We start from the raw sequence: 26,287 nt of genomic DNA, 5'->3' as shown, positions 1-26,287 counted from the left end.
AAAATTCTTCACCGGTAGTTCGCTCTGGAACCTCCTTACAAAATAAATAATGTTCTTTAATAAAATCCTCGTCAACGAAAAGTACAATAGCTATCAACTGTGCTTTATTTTTAATATCGGTTGTTTCGTTGATCTGAAGCGCAAATTTTTCAGCCAATAGCAGTTTTCTAATCAGTGTTTCTAATATATTGTGAATACGTCTTTTAACAGTATCTGCAGACAATGAAAAATAGACAATATTATGAAAAATATTTTGTCATTGTGTATTAAATACATAATGAAATATTGTAAAATGTCAAATACATTGAATTTGACCGCGGCACACCTGTGACCGGCTCACGGCACACCAGTGTGCCACGGCACACCGGTTGCGGAGCACTGCTCTATAAGATACTTCATAACCATATTGATAGCCCATACTTACTACAAAATATTCATTTCAAATGTCCAAAAAGAGTTACTCGATCTCTGGATACGTTTTATATTCCTAAAAGCAATACAAATTACCTTGAAAATGTATTTATAAGAAGAAGCTGTAGCACATTTAATAGATTATGCCCAAACATCGATGTGTTTAACACGAACCTAAACCGCTAAATTCACAGCATCCGTAAAAAAGTGATACTGCATCTTATTTCACCAAAAAACTTAATATTTCATTGATTTTTTTTTAAATATTTCAATTGATTAATACATTTTTGATAATTGATGTACTTTATCAGAATTGTTTGTATTAGGTATGTTGTTATGTATTTTTCTGTTATGGTTGGTTTTGTAGTTATTTTATTGGTCAATGACATAACTACTCTGATCACTGTTATATATGCATGTATAAAGACTGTTTATAAAGCTAATAAATAAAATAAAATAAAATTTCAACATCCTTAAAACATGGACCTGTGTAAACTGGGCCAAGGATGGACTTACAGACTTTTAATCAGACAATCATCGTATTTGCATCCATCTAAATTATTCAATAGATTGTAAATAGTATGCAATAAACAAGTTTTTTTAACTAGCCATTTCCTTGTATTAAGTTATTAAGTGTTGAGTATCTCATAAAAGATGCACTACAAAAAAGTTAAATGTCAAATCACCTCAAATATATTTGTCACAAATTATTTTTTTACAAATGTTTTAATGTGTATTTACGCTGCTTTACCCCATTTCGTACAATATGCGAAATTTGTATTAGAGCCGTATCCCAGGATGGGAAAATAAATTACTGGTGAATTTTTTCTTTGAAATAAGAAAATATTCAGAGAAAATTTTGTGTCCGAAATTCTGGAGCCGGTGAGACTATGGCATATTGCGGGGCTGAAGGTAGTGGGAAAGAGCAAGATGGGGAAGTACTAGGCTATTCAGATGTGGTCACCAAACACGGCTAAAACCATTTCAAGCAACCTTTCAATTCGGAATTGTGTTCATTCACCAGCGCGATACTAAGAGTATTGTCCACTCTGGAAAGTGCGTATAAATTATCTTCAATGACTTAATTTATATGCATTTATTGAATAAATGAATTTGTGTTGTTTCGCAATTAAGAATTAGATAATAATTTATATGGACTTTCCAGAGTGGACGATACTCTTAGTATCGCCCTTGTGATTGAACACAATGACGAATTGAAAGGTTGCTTGCAGTTAATCTCATAAAATTTACTTGCCCACTACGGATTTTCACCAGCGACTTCGGAATTCATAGTCCGGAGCCGAGAGAAAGTGATGTAAAATGATGAAATCAAAACAATGATTATGGAAAATAAAAAAATATATTTTTACGTAATGAATTTTTTAAATTAAGTAAATCTGAATAATTTAAAAAAAACACACCATTCCCCACAAAGATAAAAATACAATAATTGAAACGGTTTTCAATTATTGCAATAAAATTATACTGTTAATATTTATTTAAATTTGTACCCATCGTGGAATTGGAGAGTTCGAATCGATAAATAATCATTGTTTATGAACACAAACATTATTAATGATAGCACACAAAACATAATATCACATACATACACTGTTGTACTTAAGGTTAAACGCAACGCTCGTTGTATTCTACGTGTTCACAGATGGCGTTAATTAATTAATTTTGTTTAAATACGCTTTTGCAAGGTATTGCTTTACAGTATTAAGACAAATTATTTGTTTGCGCCCTCATATACGCAATATGAATATTTTATTAGAATAACTAATTCTAGATATCGTACTCGATGCATAAATCCTAGTTTAAATGAACGTACTAATTAACCACACACCGCTCCCCTGAAAGGTTGGCAGAGAGGATGATAGAGCGCTGCATTGGCACACAATCCTTGGTTCATTGACATTGTCAGTACGTTGCGATGTTGAAAAAATTATTTTTAAAAAAATTCTAAAAAATTTACTACAAAAAAAAGTTACTAAACTTTACAGCATTTCAAGCCGGCTTCGCCCGAGATTTGAAATTAAAAATAACGAACAGGCGATATTGTGTGTTATCTTATTATTTGAAAATTAATGGATATTCGCGAAGCTCGTGGCGGAAATGACGATACGAGTTACAAACATATTTCGTTGCTTTATAAATCCCAGAGAGAAAAACTGTGCAACTTTCATGATGTTTTCTCACCGTTCGAAAGGTATAGCTTCTTCATCAATGTGCAGCGTTATAGTTAGGCGATATCTTTAGTAAATATCGAAGCGATCGGTACCCAACCCTGGCAAACTTAAAATTATTCATAAACCACTGATTCATAGATGGCGCTAATTTAATTATTTTAGGAAAAATACTTTTGCAAGTTAAGGCGATGCCATGCGTAGTAATGCAAAATCACGTGTTTTTGGTTTGAAAATTTGGTAGCCTAGAAATGTTTCAGATGCTTTAATTAAATACTGCGAGTAGAATACATCCTGGCCTTTGAAATAATCGAGTATTTTTTAGATAAGTCTTTTTATAAGCCCAGAAAAAAATAATGTAAAAGGCATATGAAAACTGCCTTAAAGTTCAAAATCTCATACTTACGAACCCATTTTCGGTTATGATTTCATTGTGTAATGTGGCAAATTACGTTATTTATAAAATGATCTTAAAAAAATTAAATTTTTATGCCTGAACATCCACAAAATAAAATAAAAGACACGTTTTGGCCATGTTTTTTTCTTGCATAAATCAAAACAGGCGGATGGTGTTAAGCGGGAATTTAAACCTTATCGCAATCTACGTAAGGGTTGTTATTGATAGCGGCTCAATTTAAAATATTACACGACGTAGTGCATCGCCTTAAAAATATTAATATAAATTGTTTGTTCGCGTCTGTACATACGGTATATGAATATGAAAAATTGTTTCGTCCAAATAAAAACTCAATTCTTTCAAGAAAGGCATACAAATACAATATTGTATCGGTGATTCAATCCAGTATTATATTTGTATGCCTTTCTTGAAAAGACGGACAAAACTATAAAAGGAAAACTACTGTCGACATCTGATTTTAAGAAACTCTGTCCGAAGCTCGGTCAACGCCGGAAACTTCAGCTAGTATAAAAAAGTAACTAATCGGTCATACGATCAAGTAATAAAATTGATTTTTAAGTGTTTTGCGTCATAAAACATAGTTTTATATTGTTTGTTTACATATACATGGTGTCCGGAAACTCGTAGTACAAGCGGGAAACTGGTGAATCTACATCACATTTGGAGTCGATTTTGTAGAATAATTTTTTTTGATTTGAGCTTTCGTTTTCGAGTAAATCGAGTCAGAAGTTGATTTTTTTTTTTGATCAAATTCTTATAAATTATTACTGAAGATCAAAGTACCCAACTAATTAAAACTATTTAAAAATTTAAAAGTAAAACAAATAATGACGAAAAAATTTGAACCCTGAAATAGCCGAAAAATATATTTTTTTGTTTTTTATAAAAATGCTCAAATCAAAAACTTTATGTTTATTTGGGTTCCCCGTGTGGTATACATTCTCCAGTTTCCGGCTTGTACTACGAGTTTCCGGACACCATGTATATTAAATAGATTCTCACGTTGATAATCAAATATCTATAAATTTATTTTATGCACATTTTAACTCTCACATTTAAATTTACATAAAAAAATCAATTGTAAAAAAATATTTCCGCGCACTTTTCTGTGTCACTTGACATGTCGCAATATAGCACTTGTTGTAAAACACACCGCGTCGAAGGAGCGAAGTCTGCCGAGTTCAGCAGCTGACTAGTGACCGAAGCAGTGACCGGTGACCGTCGCGCGATGTGACAGTTGATAGTCCTGACGTACTGTCACTGTGTTACTGCTGTACTGTGCTATCAGAGAGTGGACTAACTACTACATACATTACTGTTAACAGCGGTTGTGCGCAAGAGGTGAGATTACCGAGTAATGGTAAGCAGTGGTTTAGGGCTAAATATTCTGCCCCTCGGGAAAAACTGTTTATGATCGGAACGGAAGGAAAGTCAATCTACATTTCTTTCTGTTTGCATAAAGAAGTCGCGCGGCGCGACATTCTTTTTTATACAAGTCTACAGTTTTATTCCGAGATTGATGATGATGATTGATTCAAACTTCAAAGAAAGGAAGGTATTATACTGTACTAGATGAAGTCACCGGAGTTTCCCGGGCTTTTCTCAGAGTTTTTAATAGGAATTTTCATCTTATTTTGAAGGTCAAGTGTGCAAAATTTATTTATTGTTTTGGTGTTTAATTCGTAGAACTCCATTTAATTTTTTAAATAAATTTAAAATAAATCAAATTTAATAATGTTATAATAATTATTAATTTCTGCAAGTATTTCTGTTGGGGATAAATAAAATCATATAAATAAGTCGTCGCCGTGTGGACATATCCACAGTTTGATAATGGCCTCAAAAGCCGAAACAGCTGTCACATTAAAAACTGTAAAAATAACAGAAATACTTGCAGAACTTAATAATTATTATAACATTATTAAATTTGATTTATTTTAAATTTATTTAAAAAAAAAAAAAAAAAGTGAAAAATTTCTTCAAGAATTATCAAAATCCTACGATAATTGAAATGGCACTAGCCGTCTTTGGTAACCAGATCTTTCCCCTCTCCACTACCTTCAGCATCACAATATACCCCATTTGGGGTTACCATCGTATCACTGGCTCGTCCTCACGGATGGGAACAGTTGAAAAGTAGATCGCTAGTCGCTACGTTTTGCGACTTAGAACAGGGAAGTTTTTATTCATGGGGCGAGGCTGGTCCAGGTTTAGTGGCGGATGCGTCTGCCTACCTGTTCTCTACAACCGGACTCACCAGCATCTCCTTGATACGATAGTGAATTCGGGACAAAACATATTAAAGGTATAACACAGCCCTGGAGCAAACAATTGTGCAAGATCGAGATGTTTTCTAAAAGAGGGGGTAATTTATTTTATAATGTCCCACATCCCATAAGAATCCAAAGATTAGTCCTAAGTATAGTAAATACAAAATGTAAAAAGAAAATTTGCCAGGGCGGAAAAGGATACTTTATACATTGGGATTGGGCCCCTAGAAGAGCCCACAGCGGTTGCCCGGGCGGTAGCTGCGCCACTGATGCAGTTAGACATAGATAAGCGATAGATAATTCACAAGTTGAGTGTTGAACTGTTGAGGTTCAATCGGAGCTGATAACCATAGAGCAGGACGCTCAACTGTAGCTATTGGTGAGGCCGTTTATGTTTTGGTTATACGAACATTACTCAGTTGGAAGTTTAATTATTAAAAATAGAATATTTAGAGTTTTAGAAAAAGTCAATAGGTATCCCATATAAATAAAAATCGGATATGTTTATCTGAAACACTTTCTAGGATACAATCCAATCAATTAGAATTTTGTAATCGTTCAAAAAGATAGCTGCCAAAAATATGGGAAAAATTAGTTGTAGATAATATTATTGAAGATAATATTGTTAATTCTAAACTAACTAACTAACCATCACGCCGTTTCCCCGCAGGGGTAGGCAGAGGACGGACCGCCAAACAATTCGGTCTTGGTACACACTCCTTGCCTCATTCACATTCACACATCGTCTCATACAAATTCAAATTAAAAAATATTTATTGCACAAAAAAACAGAGTACAAAGGGTATAGCTATACATACTCTTATATTATTCTGACTCTTGACATGGCCCGACTCAAGTATCTGTTTCACTTGGTCGTGCCATGTCTTCGTCGGGCGTCCCCGACTTCTGCTACCATTCACATTTGCATTGTATATTCTCTTTCACTCCTTTCATCGCTCATTCGCTTTACATGCCCAGAGCATCTAAGCGTCCCTTTCTTGATCTTACTCATTACGCTTACACCAGCCTTACACTCTTTGCGATTCTCCACATTTCTCACACGATCATACATGGTTTTACCACACATATGCCTCAGGGATCTCATTTCTACAGCATTCAGTCTACTTTCATCCTTTCTCTGCCAGTTCCATGCCTCACTTCCGTACATCAGGGTAGGTACCACCGCTCCATTGTGGACTGCTAGCTTCGCTTCTTTGGACAATTTTTTGTTAGTCCTCCATTAATGGAATTACCTGCATTTACCCTTACAATATCTCTGTCAGCCTTCCCATCTCTCTTAAACATACTTCCTAAATACACAAACTCATCCACCTGCTCCAAGTATTCCTCATTCACAACTATATTGCACACTGTTTTTGTACTCTCTCTTTCAAACACCATTACTTTAGACTTACTTACATTCATCATTAACTCATTTATTTATTTATTCAAAAAACAGTTTTTAACATAAAAAACATACTCTGCACATCTCACTAGGGCATTCCTGTATCAAGATATGCAGCTTTACAATTACATCATTGTAAAAAATACATATATGTAAACTTAATATAATAATAACATTAAATTTAAACCCAAAAAAGAAAAGTTAATGACACGGTTGTGTCGAGACCGGTTGACAAAAATAAACTAAATTTTAGTAAAAAAATGTACGAAAAATAAAACAAAAATGTCAACAAAAGAAGCATTGGGCAGTAGGTTTATAGTAAGTTGGCAACATTCTTCAAACATACGTCGTTCATCCTAGACACGAGAGACTGTAGATCTTCCATTGGTCTTTTTAATTATAAATTTAAAATATTAGAACGACAATAATGACTATAATAATTAGGTTCCAGTGGTCGAGTGGTTACAGACATTGTCCCGGTAAGACAAATCCTGGATTCGATTCCCAGTTGAGACCGTTATTTTTTATTTTTCTGCATCTTGTTCTGTTTCATGTTTCGTTTATATTTATTAGTATTATTTTCTTCAGTGTTTAATTATTAATTTATTTAAAAAGTTTTATATTAAATACATTACATTACAATGTAGAAAAAATGTGGGCATATTGCCAGGTGGTAAATATAGCAAGTGGAAGTAAAAACCAATGCCAAAAACCAAGTTCATATGGCAGATATTGGCCTCAACTTTAGAGCAAGAAATATAACAAAGTAGATTTTTACGTATGTTGCTAAGTTACAAGATAATTCAACATCAAAAGAAGTCATCTCAATTAGGGAGGGGTGTGTGGGTACCTGCGCCCCGGGAACCATTTATTGTATAACCAACACCTTAGCCATAGGTCATCCAAAGTGGTTCGCTGCGTTTGGTGACTGACGAGCAGGAGTGCCCGGATTCATATGGTGAGGCTTGTCCGGGTCTTGGTGGCGGATGCGTCTATCCACCAACTGCATGGCAGGCCAGATCGGTTGAGGGAGACCTTTTGACCTCTCCAGCAGAACTCTCTCAGAACATCTCCTTGCACCGCAGTGGGAGGGATGGATTCATACGCCCATCACTCCTGGGCTCACTGACCCCCAGATTCCTACCCACCCCTCTTACATGTATATGAAACCGAGAGCAGCATAAATTACGCGACTCAAAAAACGCGATTCACAACCCGCAAAATTACGCTCGCATAGCATCAGCCCCTTAAAATAGAGATGGGTCCTATGAGTACTTTCGTTACTGGGTACAATGAGTACAGGTGCAAAGAAATACCTGGTAAAAAATACCGGTGACAAAATCCTCAAAAGTATTTAATACCGACCTGAGGATTGATATTGGGTGATCTGAGTAATTTCTAAACTACACTCACATAAATTCTGCCCACATATTCCCCATAAATTTTCTACGTAAACTTGATTCCCACATTAATTATTCAAAATCTATGGGGGGGGGGGTTGTTAGAGAATTTCTGTGAAACATAATTCCTCTAATGTGTGGATCCCCAATATTTTTTTTCGAAATCCATGGGGGTGGCTACGGAATTCCCTTTTTTTAACAACATTTTTCCGATCACAAAAAATCGTCTTAAAAAGTACCCGTCAAAAATACGGAATGCCCATCAAAAATACTTATTTAAAATCCCCTCAAAAATACCTGGTAAAAGTACCTATTAAAAATATTTAGTCCCGGTATAAAACACTTGAGAGTATTTTGGAACCAGGTATTTTGGAGATTTGTCACAAGTACAAAGTATCGCATGAAAATACCCGGTACTTTTACTGGGTACGATAAATACGCCTCACCTCTACTTAAAATGCAAACTAAAATATGATTTGACAAAGCCAGAATAACAAAGTTTTTGTACCTGTAAAACTTTGCAAACCATGAATAAATTCTAGTGTTCGTTTCCAATAAATAACTAGTACCGACATTTAAAGAAACACATTATTTGTTATTGAATTAAACAGTAGAAGTGGGTACATAAGTAGTAGATACTAAAATAAATAAAAATCACATAATTATTATTACAATGCACTGTTTAAGAGTGCAACTTGCAATGCCTGTTTTTAGATTGAAGAATATCTTGCACGATTAGATTCATTACTTCATAACCCATAACAGTCATAACAAAAGGAAATAACAGGAAACTAAAGATCAAATAGATCCAGCATTAATTATTATCAAATGAATCGATGCTTCACAGTATTATTTATAAGCTTTGTGGAGCAATAAAAAAACTTCGCCGCTATTGAAGTTAAATTAATAACTAATAATATGACTGTAGTTCCTGTAGTAACTGTTGCTCCAGCCTCGTTTTCTAAAAAGTAAGGTCCAATGACTCCGCCGGACCATAAACCGCAACAAACAGTCACACGTTGAGGATAGAGAGGCTTTTCAACAATAACTCATGGGTTTTCCGAGCCCCAGATGCGACAATTTTGCTCGTTGACGAAGCCACCGAGGTGGAAATGGGCCTCATCACTCAAGATGATTTGCATTTGATTCACTCAAGTGAATCGTAATAATTTCAATGCGTTGTTGAAGCGTGTATCGTTCCATTTTTATTAATGGCGTAGTTTCTACTTGTCAAATGTCAAAAAATGACAGCTTCAAAAGCAACATCTACCGAAATAGCGGGCTATTCAAAATAACACCTGTTATTGGAAAACAAGTCTAAAATTTATAATAAGTTATACCGAAAAACACTCAATAGGATCGTTCACATATATTTTTTTAATGATAATAGGTACCTACCTACATATCATATGAAACTAATAATATAATGATAATACGCCATAAATGACAAAATATATTCAGATTTCTGGTATCTAATTATTTCGTAAATGAAGTATGGGTAGGTGCTCTCATAAATGGTGATAAACAAACTACATGTGAAATATTCCGCAAAGCTACATCATAAATGATAACACATATTTAATGGTCCCACGCTTCGCTAATTAATAATTATTATTGTTATGAGAACTAGAAATATTTATCAATATGCACCAGTGGAGGGCGGTCCATTGTAAAATAATAAAAAAATGTTGTATAAAAAATATCGCTTGGTTTTAACCACTTTTATTGTTTAGATATGACCAACATGTTTGGTGTGCAATGCTCAGACTATTGGGTTCTTAGTTATTAATATTATTTTTTAATTTAAATTTTTTTTACTAAAAATCTATTTTATATGTTGCAAGCATGACGTGAAAAAAAACAAAAGTTTTCCGTATATTAATTAAAACGAAATAATCACATAAAAGAAATCACACCAAACTCAAGAGCTAGTTCTGTTCATTGGTGTAGAAATGATTAAAAACATAAATTCCATTATTTTGTTCTTATGTATTTACTATGTATTATTGTAACAATATTAAAAATTACAATGTTTATTGTGTTATGTACTTTAAATGATTAAATTGTGAAAACACAGAATAAAAATAAAATTATTAAAAAGCATTAATTTGCTTCTCCGGAGATAAATTTAATAAAACTAATAGGTACGAAGTGCTTTTTAAATAATTTGTGCATATTAAGAATGAAGATCGTTTCTGGCGATAATTACCGCGAAGATTGTGAAATTTTAAACATTAGCAACTCGAGCGGAATACGGAAACATACGGTTTAAAGCCAATGAATCCACCTACATTTTAACGTTTATCCCATATTTTTTTTAGTTCTATAAATTTGGCACATTATAGCAAGCAATCGCTCAAGACGTTTTGCAAACTTGTCATAGTATTGCCAAAAATCGATCGAGTGGTTAATGAACATAACAAAAAACGACAAACGCAAGATTATCAGACTGGTGATAGTCCTGGAGAATATGGCTTCGAAACGGACGTCACAGTACCGCCGAGTTGTTCCGGGCTGTAAAAGCCTGCAGGATGAATGTCTCAAATCCTCTAATGATAGCCAACCTACGATAGAAGGAGAATAAGGTGACTAACGATCGGTGTGTGGCACGCCACTGATGAGTACCTATTCCATATTGCCATTGGGCGTCCTTATAAGCAGAGATGATGTCAAAAGTCATAGATAAGCACTGTCCATTAAACTGCCATGGGCACGCGTACAAAGCGAGGCTAAAATGTAAACAAACTCAACACTGCGTGATTGACGCGTTCTAGCTCTGGGTGAAAACGCCAACGTAAACCTATAATATTATGCATTACTAGCGCAGACCCGTGAAAAACATCCCGTGATTTATAGAAATTAAATACAGATTTAAAAAAATATATATTATCACGGCATTGAATCTAAGCTCGATCAACTGCTTGGAATGAAACAAAACTGACATTAACACCACCAACTATTGTAAGAACGGCGGCATAAATTCATTATACCTACGTACTGAAAATATGAGAATAATGATTTTTTTTTAAATTTTAGATGTTTAACGAGCACACTACATAAATTATATTGCTTAATTATATTACAATACATACAAACTGCGATGTCCTTGATATTAATGTACGAGCGCATAGATGACAGTCGTAGTAGTCTATTAGGCTACCCGTAGATGGCGTTAGCTTTCGAGAGTATTAGGACAATAAATAAGTTGACAACCCCAAGGTCGGTGTTCAGATTATTCCAACCGTCTACCAAATAAGATATCGTGGCTCACTGTCAATCTATCACAGTAAAAGTGTTTTATCGACTAAGAGAGATTATGAGAAATCCCCGGAGACAAGTCAAACGAACAAAAAAATGAGAGAAAAAAAAACACATTTTGCCAAAGAATGGGAAAAAACCGCCTTATTTTAATTCGGTTGAATCTCCCATAACTTGACATAGTTAACTTTGAAGGCGGTCAAAGAGGAGTTAAAGACGTAATGTTTTTTCGTTATTCGTCTGCTTTTCATAAGACATAATGTCCAAATTTTTCATTCATTAAGAATTCATACTACATAGGTACTACTCATTTTTTTTAAGAAACAATAGTGCGTTTCTTTCACGTCCAACAGATGGCAGTTTAAAAAAAACATGTTTTTACCTGTTACAGGTGACATCTATACATATAATATGGGAAATAAAAACACACACGTATTCGTATACAACGTTGTGTCAAAATTTCAAAGCAATCTGAGAAGAACTTTCGGAGATATAAGATTTCGAGCAAACGAACATTTACATTTTTATTTATATAGAAGAATATAGATTATTGAAAAAACCTATGACAATGATACATTAAAGAATTATTATAAAGATAAAAAACATAAGACAAAAATTCTGAACTTTTAAAACACAACATTGCGAGTGTTTTAACCAGTTTAGAGGGAAAAATTACTCACTTTAATAATTAAAATTTAAGTCATTTTAATATTTATAATTTACACTGATGATACGCAAAGAATAAAATTATGCATTAGAATGTTTTTCAACCGTAATAATATTTAATTATCGTCCAAATAGAACGTAAGTTAAAAGATTTATTTTGTAATAGTAATTCCTATTTAGTGACTATACCACCGTCAATCTGTAGCTGAATTTGGACAAGGAATGCCACCACAACCTCTGTTTCTAAACAATCTACAGTGGTTAATAAACTAAGTTAAAAAATATAACATTTGGATTTACCCAACCTTTTTACACCGTGAAATGCTCCCACGTCTGGAATATATTTTTAGTGTTATTATATTACACGTATTACTTATTAGAAAGGTCAACAAGGGTGAGATCAGCTCGCGAATGTGTTAATACCTTCATCTGAATGCGGCTTAAAAGCTCGGAAGACGGAACGAAAGAAGGTCAACTTGAATATTTAAAATTTCAAAGTATATATTACCTACTATACGAGTATGTACGGTCGATTATCCCCGTGGTGTGTCATTGAGCCAAGTACGAACAACTATAGACCAAAAAACAATTAGGTAATGCGCCCTTTACTCAAGTACCTACTACATGAATAGGTGGATGTTATAGAATTATTTTGTTGGGCGATATGCATAATGTATTGTATAGTGCACGAATACAGTTTAAATAATGCCTCGATTAGTCCTAACTTTCCTCCTAGCCAAGCCAAATATTAATCAGTTTATATTCCACGTTCAAGTGAAAACTTCTCATTTTACTAAATCACATCAAATATATTCATTGTTTATACCCTCAACAACTTAATTGACAGCCCTACCATCGTCGCCAATATTAACTTCCATGTACCGACTAGGAACATAAGACAAAATGTAACATTCTTCTGCAATACATTCACAACCAACTGCCAGACGCATTCACTAACCAATAGGATGCATGATCTGGGCAACAAGTTTGTTGGGGGTACTATTCATATATTTACAGACTCCATTTAGAGAATTAAGAGGAAGCTACAAGCCAAAAATGTATTTATTCTTGGTATACCTTATCTTTTGGGTAATAGGCATTAGAATCGCTTGAAAAAAGGAGTCTAAAAACGTTCGATTTCAAGCACAAAACTGGTTTTTATTTATTTTGTAAATAATTTTATAAGAAAGCAAAAAAGTTAATCAAGTGAAACTGTCACATATAATCTTAGCTATAATACTGTATTTTTTAAAAGTTGTTTCCTTTACGCGTTCATACATTTATATTGAAAAAAACATATTTTTAAGTAGTTTACATTTATATTTTTTATTGAGTAATTTATTTTTTTATTAGTTTACTACCCAAGCGAAACGATAGGAAAATCTTCAATTTATCTAAACATATTTTTTTGGTATTAATAATGTACAAAAATTCGTTATAAAGGATTAATCAAAATAGTGATTTAGCATTAAGCTTCACCTTAAGCGTAATTTATACCAGCACATTGTTGAATCCTACAAATTATAAATAGCGTCGGTAATGTAGTTTTAATGATTTGTTTTGTATACAGTATTTTTCTAGTTTGTATTTTATTATATGTTACTGTTTTACTAATATTGTTTCATATTTACAAGTACTTTAAAGTTATTTCGTGCTTCAAAAACGTTGTGTTTAATTTTCGATAGCTTACTAGGTATATTCTGCTCTTATAATCCATGTTAAAGCGCAGCTCGGCGTAAAACCAATTAAAATAACCTACAAGTGTACAAATATTTTTAATTCGCACCGACTGATTATTTATTGACCAAATAAGACGATCACATCTAAGCTGACGTGTATGAGTTATTCTAATTTTTAACATAATAATAAAATCAATTACATTATATTATTTAATTTATCTCCGTACATTATTTTAACATGTTTGATTTTTTGAGGTGATGTGCCCAATATGGAGTCAATTCCCGAAATATGGAGATTTTGGACTTCCGAAAACAAATTTGTCGCGAATCCAATTTTTAATGAATTACCGACAGATGTTAAAGAAGCCAAAGTCTTTCTGCTTTTCGTGGGTTATGCCTAAATACGATAAAGAATAAGTTTTAGATGTATTGTAATATAATGTAATAGAAATAAGTTAAAGGTTTATACTAAATATAAAAATGTAAACATAAAAAAAAAATATATATTAAACTTGATAACACCTTTGGCCGTGATAACTTTAAATTGTAGTTATAAATAATAATATTATAATGCCCATTTATTTATACGTGGACAGCATTAAGTAGGGTGCAATTAGCAGCTTGGCAGAAATATAAGACGAGCAAGGGTTTCCGGTTGCAATATCAACACTTCTTCCGCCCATGCATCGAGAAGAAAATATAATATACTACAAAATATATTAATATACCGAACTGTTTGTTACGTGAATTTGTGTTAGAGTCATCAATAAACAGTTATACAGGGTGTATCGGCACGTACCCGACAAACTTTAACCAGCTATTCCTTAGCACATTAGGAGTAAAAAATGTTATGGGCACTTTGCTGTCCGGTAACATTTTTTGTTTCAATTAAAAACAAAAAATGATTAAAAAAATCCACACTCCGTCACTGTGATTGGCATTGTTTCTCGTGTTCAACAGCTGTTATTAGCAAGTGTGTCAAAAAGCGTCTTCGCTCTTTCATACACACTAAATAATAATAGTTAAAAATGAGACGAATGGTGCCATGCCATTTCGTTGTGATTGTAAAAGCGCGCCAAGTAGGTACGTACGTATATTATTCAACGAAACTAGAATAAAATATTGCCAGATTGGTTTTCAAACAGTGACAAAGGATAAAACAGTGGTGACATGTGGTGAAAATATGAATGATAATTTTTTTATTAAAAAAAATGTTACCGGACAGCAAAGTGCCCATAACATTTTTACTCCAAATATGCTAAGGAATAGCTGGTTAAAGTTTGTCGGGTACGTGCCGATACACCCTGTATACAGAATTACAGACTATCTGTATAACTTGACATTGTTACAGGATTTATATATTATTTCAATTTGGTAAGTGGGTTTGGGTACCACCGCTCCGGGAACCATTTATTGGATTACCAACACCTCTGCCATAGGTCACCCCAAGTGGTTTGCTACGTTTGGTGAATTAGCAGGGGTGCCTGGGTTCATCGGGTGAGGTGTGTTCAGGATGCGCCTGCCCACCAGCTGCGTGGCCTGGGAAAGGCTGGTTTGGGGAGCTCCAACTGGTCTCTCGACCTATCGCCTTGCTCCTGGACACACTGATTCCCTAGATTCCTACCCATCCCTCATACCTTTTTCCTTCCCTGAATTTCCTTTCCTTAAAAATACCCTACACACAGCATTCCCAAAGATGACATAGGCCCTGAAGGAAATTATTTTCCTAAGGTTAATGTAAAAAAATAATAATAATTTGAATATGAACTTTCTTTCAGTTTGAGTTTACCCTTCATTAAAACCCATTTCTCGTTTTTTTAATCTTTGCTAAGTATTTTATGGTGACATCATGTACACATATTTCCTAGCTTCTTTTAGCATTTTCAGGTGATATATTACTAGATATAGTATCATTAAATATACCAATTTCGATTATTGGTACATGGGTAAGTAATATTACTAAGGAAGGGTTGTTTCGGAGAATTAGAACAATTCTTCGATTTTTTCAAGTTATGTTATTATTTCAGTTCTGTAAAGCCACTAGCCTATAATGATAATAACAGAACTCGAATAAGATTTTCATAGAACCCGAAAATTGTTCAAATTCTCCGGAACAACAGGTCCTTAGTGCGTAATACGTAACATTATTCAAGTTCAATGAACTTAAAATTTTCAAAATTGGAACTACTTATCATATATCAGTCAAGCGATATATTAGGTCTCAAAAATATTTTATGAATTAATAATTCTTTATTTTTTTCAAAAACGTATGCTTAAATGAATTAATAGAGTGAAGATACGTTACTGAACAACGCGCGTGGTGGACGCACTTTAGCGGCCCGTTCCTACGCATATTTTTTGAATAGCTATCCTTTTCGTAAGCGGTGCAACATTTTGTTGTTCGATTAGTATGAATACAACGTGTCTTGTATTTTTATAATATCATTGGATAAATATCGAAAAAATTTCAAGTTTACTAATATTCAATAGGAAAATTTCTTCTTTTGAAAGGCAATGATCCTGCAGCAAATATTTTTTGTAATAAATACTTTCACCTTAAAACATTCTACAATTTTTATTATAATATCCCGTGATTTTTCACGGGTGTGCGCTAGTGGTTAAATAGTTCACTACGTATTCACCTACAATCACTGCGCAATGTTGATTTTTACATTCCTTCAGTCGCTTCTCGTATGGAGACGACTACCGAAGTTGCTACTGACCGTGTCCACTGCATTCTTCTGTATATAATAAAATATAATAGTGTACCTCTACCTACACTACCTACACACTCAGGTGTCAGGTGTTGTCAAGTAGTCTTCGCGTTCACAATATTACATGCTGCAAACGTCTTCCGAGGGCGACCTTGTGCTACTTGTAGCGGCCGTGTGCCCTGCTTCGTTAATTCTCGTCTCGTACTCATCTGCGACGTTTCAATACGAATGTTGTTGTATTTATTTTTACAGGTTAATTCAATGATACTAAATGAATACACCGTGTACCACCCCAGCAAGAACTCCTGTCCCGGTGCGATCGGTACACCAAGGTGCACTGATTTGTTAGGGAACGATGGGGAGCAGGTTGAAAATGTAATCAGCGGGTAAACACAGAACCGAAAGATATCTAGAGTGGCTATTTGTGTGTGTCAATTTTCATCGCAATGTTAGTAACAAGGTTTGCGGTCCATGTTTGCGCTCCTAACATCAGTAGTGGAAACTGTAAGCAGGATTTAGTAATCCCATTCAGTGGTCATGTTATTAAAATTACTCCTGTAATGATCCTTACATAATATAATTAATCAAATAAAGTGACACGTTTTGCATTAGATTTGATTTTAAAGAAATTCTGAATGTTAGCAATATTTGGGGTAATCTATTCCAGATGGCCTACCCATTTTGAGAACTTAACCCCAATTACAATACAACGACAATGTATTAACAAGACACATCTATTTTAAACTCGGTATTCCCATTGAAAGCACGAGCTACGATTACTTGATGAAATGATTAAATTTATTAAAACTCGCAGTTAGAAGAATTATATCCGACTTAATATTATTTATGTTCAAAATTGTAAATGATAGTATAGACGGCTACGATCAAAGATATTAGAAGAACGAGATATGCTATGTTGGCCGCCAGACCGTAGGCGGAGTACTACCTAATTAGGGTACTTTGAATACTATCGGGACGTGTACGCACAGAAATCTGTTCTATGTATTAGTGCGGATACCTTAGCGTAAGCGAAGGTGTGCAGTAGTATTGGTGAACAAAACCGGCGACACTGGGCAAAACAATTCCACACAGTATGAACTGCTCATAGCACATCTCGTTCTTCTAATATCTTTGGCTACGATTTAATTGAATTCAATATACCTACGAGAGCAACCAACCAGGACTGGGCATTTCAAACACTCGACTGTACCTATAGATTACATGAATTTAATACTAAAAAGCGGCGGATCTATTTAACTGAAACGATTTCGCTGAAAATTTCAAATTTTGTTCTCATTAGTGCCAGGAGATTTTAGAGAACGGTTTGAATGGCGCTCGAGAAAGATTCAACACATTATCTCTGCACTGAAATGAGATATGAAGTTGAATTAAAGTCGAAATAATGCAGTTTTAAACGGGGAAAATGTGGATTTAATGATACAACATGAAGTGAATGGTAGAACAAGTCATGCACGCCCGAGAAAGACACTAATCAAATAATTATTTGTGGTAAAATGAGACGTAAGGGATGAACGATGTAAGGAGAATATATGACTTGGAATTGAATGGTCGAAGAGGTCGAGGACGCCCGAGGAAGACATGGCACGATCAAGTGAAATAAATACTTATTATAATCATATTATTTCCACCTTAAAATGCATCCAGTTGTTCACAATGCTCGAATTGCTGGAATTCACTACCTCAAAACTTTACATTTATAAGTCCCCGTGCAACGCCGGGTATAAGTCAGCTAGTCTTAATATAATTATAAGTAGGTATGTGGGTAGGTTAATAAAAATTATATTTTATTATTTGTGTTTTGAACGAAGCAGGGTGACCTTAAACGATTGGCGGAGTCGCAAACCGTCGCACAGTGGGCTGAAAATCGGCTTTCATAGACATAGAGACTTGAATTTTCAAGGGTATTTTTTTTGGCTAGAAATGGATTCTGCTGATCATTACTATGCTATAAAATGTCGTACGAAGCAATTGCGTGTACAAATGAAGGAGTTATAATTTTTTTAAGAAAAATTTGTATGGCGCAGACATTAAAAATGAGGCTATCTCTGGAATCATAAGGTTGGCCGTTCTATCCTTACATACAGATAATACTACTATTTATTTGTATTTTTTTGACATACTTCATATTGTGGCGCAAGGTGCGATTTTTTTTTTAAAAATCCTCAAAGTTGAAAAAACCCTTTTTAATGTTGATGATTCATTTTAATGCTTAAATGCTTTTGGGCTTGCAGTGTAAATAAAATATTGTAAACTAGACAAAGCATACTCATATATAAATCCTCAACTTTGAGGATTTAAAAAAAAAAAATCACAAGTTTCGCCACAATACGAAGTATGTCAAAAAAATACAAATAAATAGTAGTATATTTGTGTGTAAGGATATAATGGTCAACCTTATGATTCCAGAGATAGCCTCATTTTTAATGTCAGTTCCATACAAATTTTTCTTAAAAAAATGATGACTCCTTCATTTGTACACGCAATTGCTTCATACAAATTTTTATAGCATAGTAATGATCAGCAGAATCCATTTCTAGCCAAAAAAAATACACTTGAAAATTCAAGTCACTATGTCTATGAAAGGCGATTTTCAGCTCACTGTGCACAGTTTTTTGGCTTGGAGTGTAAATAAAATATTGTAAACTAGACAAAGCATACTCATATGTAAAGCATTTAAGCATTAAAATGAATCATCAACAAAAAAAAGATTTTTTTTTCCACTTTAGGATTTTAAAAAAAAAAATCGCACCTTGCGCCACAATATGAAGTATGTCAAAAAAATACAAATAAATAGTAGTATTATCTGTGTGTAAGGATAGAACGGCCAACCTTATGATTCCAGAGATAGCCTCATTTTTAATGTCAGCGCCATACAAATTTTTCTTAAAAAAATTATAACTCCTTCATTTGTACACGCAATTGCTTCGTACGACATTTTATAGCATAGTAATGATCAGCAGAATCCATTTCTAGCCAAAAAAAATACCCTTGAAGATTCAAGTTTCTATGTCTATGAGAGCCGATTTTCAGCCCACCGTGCGTCGCGAGAGTTACTGACCTACGCCACTAACGAATAAAATAGCCTTGTGGTATTTTTGCATTGATTCAATTCGTTGGCAGTTGGGTTGGTAGGTAGGGACACCTGAAAAATAATAACACCGAGAGATTCTTATAGACGTGTTACAGGGGCATTACTAATAAACGTATTTTAAATTTTACACAACTGATAATTTACTAAGTTGTGTTAAATTTAAAACTAGTTTATACTATTTTTTTAATGATAATACCCCACAAGAGTCCTAACTGCTCCCGTCTGAAGCCAGTGAGATTATAATAATAATTGGATGACTTGTATAGCGCCGTTTTTGTGCAAAATCACCTCAAGGGCGCTGTACAAACTTATAATACATTTCTACAGTGATCTATGTTATTACTTAACTATTTATGGAGAAAATATACCGTATAATACTTACCTGGTAGGTCACTTGAGATTAACACTTAATTAACATTATCTAATTGTTTATTGGCGAAATTCAGATACAGGATTTAGGACTTAATTGAAAAATTGAATATAACTGGGCTTTTTCTTAGGAATGGTATATTTAATTTAAGGGTACGACAGCTAAAAAAGGTAAGTTTTTAGTTTAGACCTATAGTTTAGTTTATCCCGGTATATCTAGTTTATCCCGGTATATCGGTAGATTTAAAGCTCGGCTTGGTTGGAATGTCTAGTTTTTGTTTCATAACTTTTAACGACACATTTTAAAGGTGTATTGAATTGTCATTTTGAAAAGTTATCATTTTTTTATCGTACAACAGAATATTTATTCCAATTAAATTACAATTTTACATAGTCTTATCAGCATTTAGCTACGTGACTCTTCAATAATTGTTTTAGGTCATTTAGAGAACAGTCACTTACATCCAAATTCTTTGCAAGTTCATTTAACAGCACCACTCCCCTCGTCATGCTATGCTTTGCCAGGACGTTGGTTTTGCCTTTTGGTACTCTGAATAAGTCATGGTATCGATTTCGGCTGTAGTGGTCTGGTACATATAAATCATAGCATCCCGAGAGGAATGGGCTATCGATAAAATTGTTCCAAATTTTGAAAGACATAATAGCTAGACTTACTTTCATCCTAGTTTCCAGACTCACAGAATTATTTTCCTCAAGTAAGTCGATATGGTGCATGAACCTAGGATAGGTTCCATGCATTGATGTATTTTTAGTCTATGGTTCCATGCGTCCGCATATAGACATACCTGAGGAATTTCGGTGGTACGGTGCCCATCATGGAACCAATCATCCGTACGAAGGTCGGAAGCCTAGATATCAGCAATATTACAAGTATTGTCTATGATTTTATTAGATGAAAGTACTTGACTTTCTATGCTGCGTGAGTTGTATATCTATGCTCCCACGTCATCGGGAGATCGAGAGCTCTCAAAATGCCAAATGTTTTAGGCGGGCTAATTAACGAGTTGATTTTTTTATAAAGTTCCCCACTTCAATCAGAATGGTGCTATACGCGAGGATACTAATTTTAAATAGTGTTTGTTTTGCTGTAGTCAATGCACTATTCGTTAAATTATGACAAACAAGCCGCTGAAAACACTGTCCTGACGTTGAAAAATTCTTCGTATAATAATACCTTACCAAACTATTTGTCTATTTTAGATTGATTATCAATAACATAAGCATCCCCAATCGCTCGATGAATGTAAGTCGATACTGATAAATGCTGAGGGAAATTATTTTCATTGGGGCCTCCTGTGTGGGGATGATGTACAAATAAAAAAAAAATACTTGAAAAGTGGGCGGTGAGCCAGGTAAGGTTTGGAACCTCTGATTTAGGGTTTAGAATCTTCGTGGACCTAAAAAGCCATGGACGGAGCAATTCGAGAATAATTTCAAGCCAGGTGCGGAGGAATATAATATATGAAAAATGCCAAAACCTACTTTCATTTTTGAATGACGAATCCCATTCCTTGTCTTATCAAATTCCCCAAAAAAATCGTAAGTCGTCGTTAATGCGTTAACACAAAAATAAAATAATAATTATTATTGAAGACAATATTAGCGATTTCTAAACGAAAATCTGAAACAGAAAAATCAGAAAAGGATACGACAAGAGCGGTGTCCCGGAAAGACAAGGGTCCTGGGTTCGAGTCCTAGATGTGACCGTATCCTTTTCTGATTTTTCTGTTTCAGATTTTCGTTTAGAAATCGCTAATATTGTCTTCAATAATTAAATATTACAATTTGAGGTTTTACTCAATATAGTTAATTTCGAAAAATAAAAATAATAATAGTTCATTATAATCATTATGAACCACTTTGCATTGAAATCAGGTCGAAAGTTGTTATTTTTTATTTGGTACAATATTTTACATTTCTTATTACAATTTAGGAATGTTGGCCTCACTGCGTGGCTTACCCGTGCTGAGGCCTTCATTTTATAACACAAAAAAATATTCATAATACATTTATAGAAATATATGTATATAATATACATTGTCGATGAAGAAAAAAAAAAGATTAAGATAAATTTAAACTAAAAATGTAGATTTAAAATTAAAGTAAAATACAATTTAAATAAAGTAAAAAATCGGTATATTTATACATATTATATGTTTTGTGTTTAATATTGGTTTTGTGTGTTACATGTAGGTTTTATTATTTTATGTTTTGAAATTTTGGCAATATTGTCTTTTTTGTTCTTTAATCCATTTTGTAATTTTGTGTCTGAATTTATTTTTGTTTTCCTCACTTTTATTTTCAAGTTTTAGTCACACAAGATGGCTGCCAGGCAATTTCTCAACACCCTAGATTTGGCTTCAATGCCTTTCATACAAAATCGCACTAATGCTCTGTCGAGTGCTTTTTAGGTTCACGAGAGCCTACAGCTTAGACTATGGCATCCCCAATATTTAGGATATGTTGTGAGTTTGAAGGGAGTGGGTATGGGAGGAGAAGGTTTATAGGAGAAGGGGTAGGGGAAGGTTGGGAAATACCTGGATGTTCAGATATGGTCACCGAACACGGCTTAAGTTTTTTTCAAGCAACATTTAGATTCTAAATGGCGGTCTTTCACCAGGGCGATACTGATAGTATAATATTATCTATTACCTTGGTCCAAAATTATTCAACCTCTTACCCGATTTATGGAAATCGAAAAGCATAAGCATTCTGCGTAAATTAGTTTATTATTGGCTTCTAGACTTAGGAAGAGTCGAAAGCGAACTTATGATGACCAACAGATAAACAAAAATGTTCTGTACTCACATTTATTCATTGTTATTGGCAGTTAAATAAAAAATTCCTACCATGTATCTGATTTATACAATGCGATTGATAATTTTTGTGATTGATAATGTTTATACAATATGTTTTCATGTACCTTGTTTATATTTTTCTTGATTATGTATATTATATTATATTATGTACCTTGATTATGTAAATTAATACACAGCACAGTAACAGCGATCAAATTAAGAAACCCACCTAATATTTTTCTTATATTGTAACTATAAATTGAATTAATCCAATATGTTATGATGTACCCTGATACAGTGTTCCTTAATTGCATATTATTACATGTACCTTGATAAAATTTATCAGGTGTTTTCATAACAAAAACTAATATTCGGGTGTACAAATATGTCTGAAAAAGTTTTTATTTTGATTACTTTGATAAATATATAATAATAATAAATAATAATACCTGGATGACTTTTATAGCGCCGTTTTTGTGCAAAAACAAAATGTTCTGTACTCACATTTATTCATTGTTATTGGCAGTTAAATAAAAAATTCCTACCATGTATCTGATTTATACAATGCGATTGATAATTTTTGTGATTGATAATGTTTATACAATATGTTTTCATGTACCTTGTTTATATTTTTCTTGATTATGTATATTATATTATATTATGTACCTTGATTATGTAAATTAATACACAGCACAGTAACAGCGATCAAATTAAGAAACCCACCTAATATTTTTCTTATATTGTAACTATAAATTGAATTAATCCAATATGTTATGATGTACCCTGATACAGTGTTCCTTAATTGCATATTATTACATGTACCTTGATAAAATTTATCAGGTGTTTTCATAACAAAAACTAATATTCGGGTGTACAAATATGTCTGAAAAAGTTTTTATTTTGATTACTTTGATAAATATATAATAATAATAAATAATAATACCTGGATGACTTTTATAGCGCCGTTTTTGTGCAAAAACACCTCAATGTATATAGACTATATTACTAGCGTAACTATTAATGTAAAGTATGGAAACATAATTCATAACAGCAGCGTGTACAAATGTTAACTAAACCAGGCAATTCGGCTGTCCTAAAACGGGAAAATTTCCTAGTTGGACATCCAAAACTTTCTTAATATGTATGTAATTATTTGTATCTAATAAATAAATAAATAAATAAAAAATATGTACCACTCTTGTAATAAATACAAATAGTAACCAGGGCCGGCCCTGAACCAAAAGGCGGCTAACGCGAGTAAAAGTACGCCTAGGTACGTGATCACTGTAATTAATATTCGGATGAGTAGTATTTTTAGGTAATCTTCAATAACACCTTTTTTTACATACTTTTTTAAAACTAAGATTACCAAATGTCCTTGAAAATAATAACTTTGCATATTATCGTACCTTACATTTTGATATCACAGTAATCATATTGACATTAAAATCAAGTTTTTCTGCATGCACACATTTCAGGAAATAATAAAGAAAATTTAATAACTTTTATGGTTGTCGCGTTCCGTTGAAGGGTGCCGTGAAAATAAAATAATTAAAAAACGATTTAAATTATTAATTTTACTGAATTTATACAAATAAAAGAACCGTTATTATAAAAAGATTAAATTTCCACACAGGTGTTAAAAATGATAAATAAAAAGTAGTAGAAGATGAGAATATTATATCGTTATTTTGTAAATTACATTTGAAACAAATTAAATGAAACTCGACATTATCTATTCAATTTAAATGTACTGCTTTCAATTTCAAGAACCTGAATAACCTATTCATTATTCTACAAGAGTTTGACATCCTAAGAAATATTTCAAATGTCATAATAATATTTTTTGATTACATGTTTAGAAAATAATTTCAGATGCGTTTAAAAAATATTCAGATACATTTACATGCTAATACGATCGTTTTATATAAAAAAATATTCTAATACTTTCCCAAGAGTCAAGATCATTGAACTCTAATGTCGGCAAATTTGCAAGCCTTCAAACTTCAAAGAAGACATTGAGCAAATTTGACAAAAAATGTAAATAGTTATGTAATTGTATTTTTTTTAAAAGACAGAATAATCCAAATCAAACACCAAAGCATAAGTTCAATGAAAAAATGAGTTTATCACTATTTTGCATGAATTCTTCTCCAAAACAACAAAATAAATACAACATAACCTTAAAAATTGTGACTCCGTTACCGCAATTTTCATCGTTCGTAAAATTGGATAAAAGGTATCATCCAAATACGAAATGTGAACGCGAAAGACAATGAAGGAGCAACTAGTAATTTTAGTGAATGTAGAACAAGCGTTGAATCATCATTATTTCATTCGTTTTTTATCGGAAGTGAAAAAAATTATTAGCGCACTCACCTTGATTCTGCAAAATGGTATCCTAATCACTAACGACAGTCCTTTTTAATGCCGGTATGGAACACATATATTAGATGAAAACACTCCGTGTGACACAATAATGGCAGGAATTACAAATTACTGTTATAAGAGCACTGCCACATACGCGAAAAGTCGACACACGAGAATAAACTATGCAAAAATCAGCACACAGAGCAGCTCTATTGCAACTTGCAACCATATATTATGACAATATAACTGAAGTTTGAGCGAACCAGCAACCAGCGAACTTGAGCGAACTAAACCAAGGACCAAGGGAAGCTATAAGAAATTCCAAACGTTACACTTTACACTGCGCCATCTATCAAATGAGTTTAAAGTTAAAACAAGTACTTTACTGCGTAACTTGATTGAAAATATTATCAGCCTGAATTTTGTTGTAGTTCTCACTCGTGCGGCGAGAAAAAGAAAATTTTTATTTTGTTATTTATATTTTTAATTTTAGGTAGAATAAAAATGACGAACGGCTGTAACAAGTAATTTATAGTGTCAGCGAACGACGCGAATATGGCGCGAACCGTCGCTTGCTTTTGGTTCGTTCCATGATCTTCCTTTCCCATAATTCCTAAATCAACTCGCGCTTCGGCTCGTAAATGCATACGCACATGATGGGCCCTATAGGCGATTCAATTTGATTGATCGGTCGTATCAATCTGGTTGAGTTGAACGACGTGATATTGAATGTTTGCACTGCCAGAGCATAAATCAACCACTCAGTCAGAGCACCCAACCACCATTCCATCACCATCACCATACCAACCACCCAGTGGCGTTCACACGGGGGGAGGAGGAATTCGAAAATGGTTGTGGGAAAGGGAATGAAAAATTTATTAGAAAGTTTTTTGGGACCTACTTACCACAACTTATTATTCATATCACATTTATAAAAGATAGGGTGCAATCATGTTAGACTGTCTGTATAGCGGTTGAGCGGTTTGATTAACTTTTTTGTCTGCCTGAGAAGCCGTCGCACGACGCGTCGTGCGTAGTTGTGTGTAAACGAATAAAAATAAATAATATGCCAGGCATGAGTAATGAATGAAAGGAGAGCTACAGTAATGAACAGTTACAGTAAGGTTTTTACCTTACATAATTCTTTTATAATCGCATTAATATTTAACAGAATAATAATGGTGATGAAAAATCATTTTAGTTTGGA

The 26,287-nt window shown here is 33.5% G+C and overlaps 1 protein-coding gene across 5 annotated transcripts in view; it reads right to left on the bottom strand.

The window, feature by feature from the left end:
- The window catches only part of mino (glycerol-3-phosphate acyltransferase mino), a 127,298-nt gene extending 101,985 nt beyond the window's left edge, over positions 1-25,313 (bottom strand). Inside the window, exon 1 of one of the 5 annotated variants that reach the window (XM_089646621.1) lies at positions 25,090-25,313. Coding sequence is in view for 1 of the 5 variants with exons in the window: in XM_089646620.1 (XP_089502746.1) it covers positions 4,121-4,140 (20 nt within the window). In the remaining 4 variants the exon portion in view is untranslated. Of the gene's footprint in view, positions 1-4,020; positions 4,277-25,089 lie in introns of those variants that run through there. The other 4 variants (XM_089646620.1, XM_089646618.1, XM_089646617.1 and 1 more) reach the window with 4 other exon arrangements.
- Between the last annotated feature and the right edge of the window lie 974 nt (positions 25,314-26,287).

The sequence above is a fragment of the Hesperophylax consimilis genome, chromosome 25 (assembly GCF_061612785.1).
Source record: "Hesperophylax consimilis isolate HC1 chromosome 25, BYU_Hcon_1.0, whole genome shotgun sequence".
Taxonomy (NCBI): Eukaryota; Metazoa; Arthropoda; class Insecta; order Trichoptera; family Limnephilidae; genus Hesperophylax; species Hesperophylax consimilis.
Note: the sequence above shows the minus strand (reverse complement) of the source record. Positions and strands in the feature narration are given on the sequence as shown.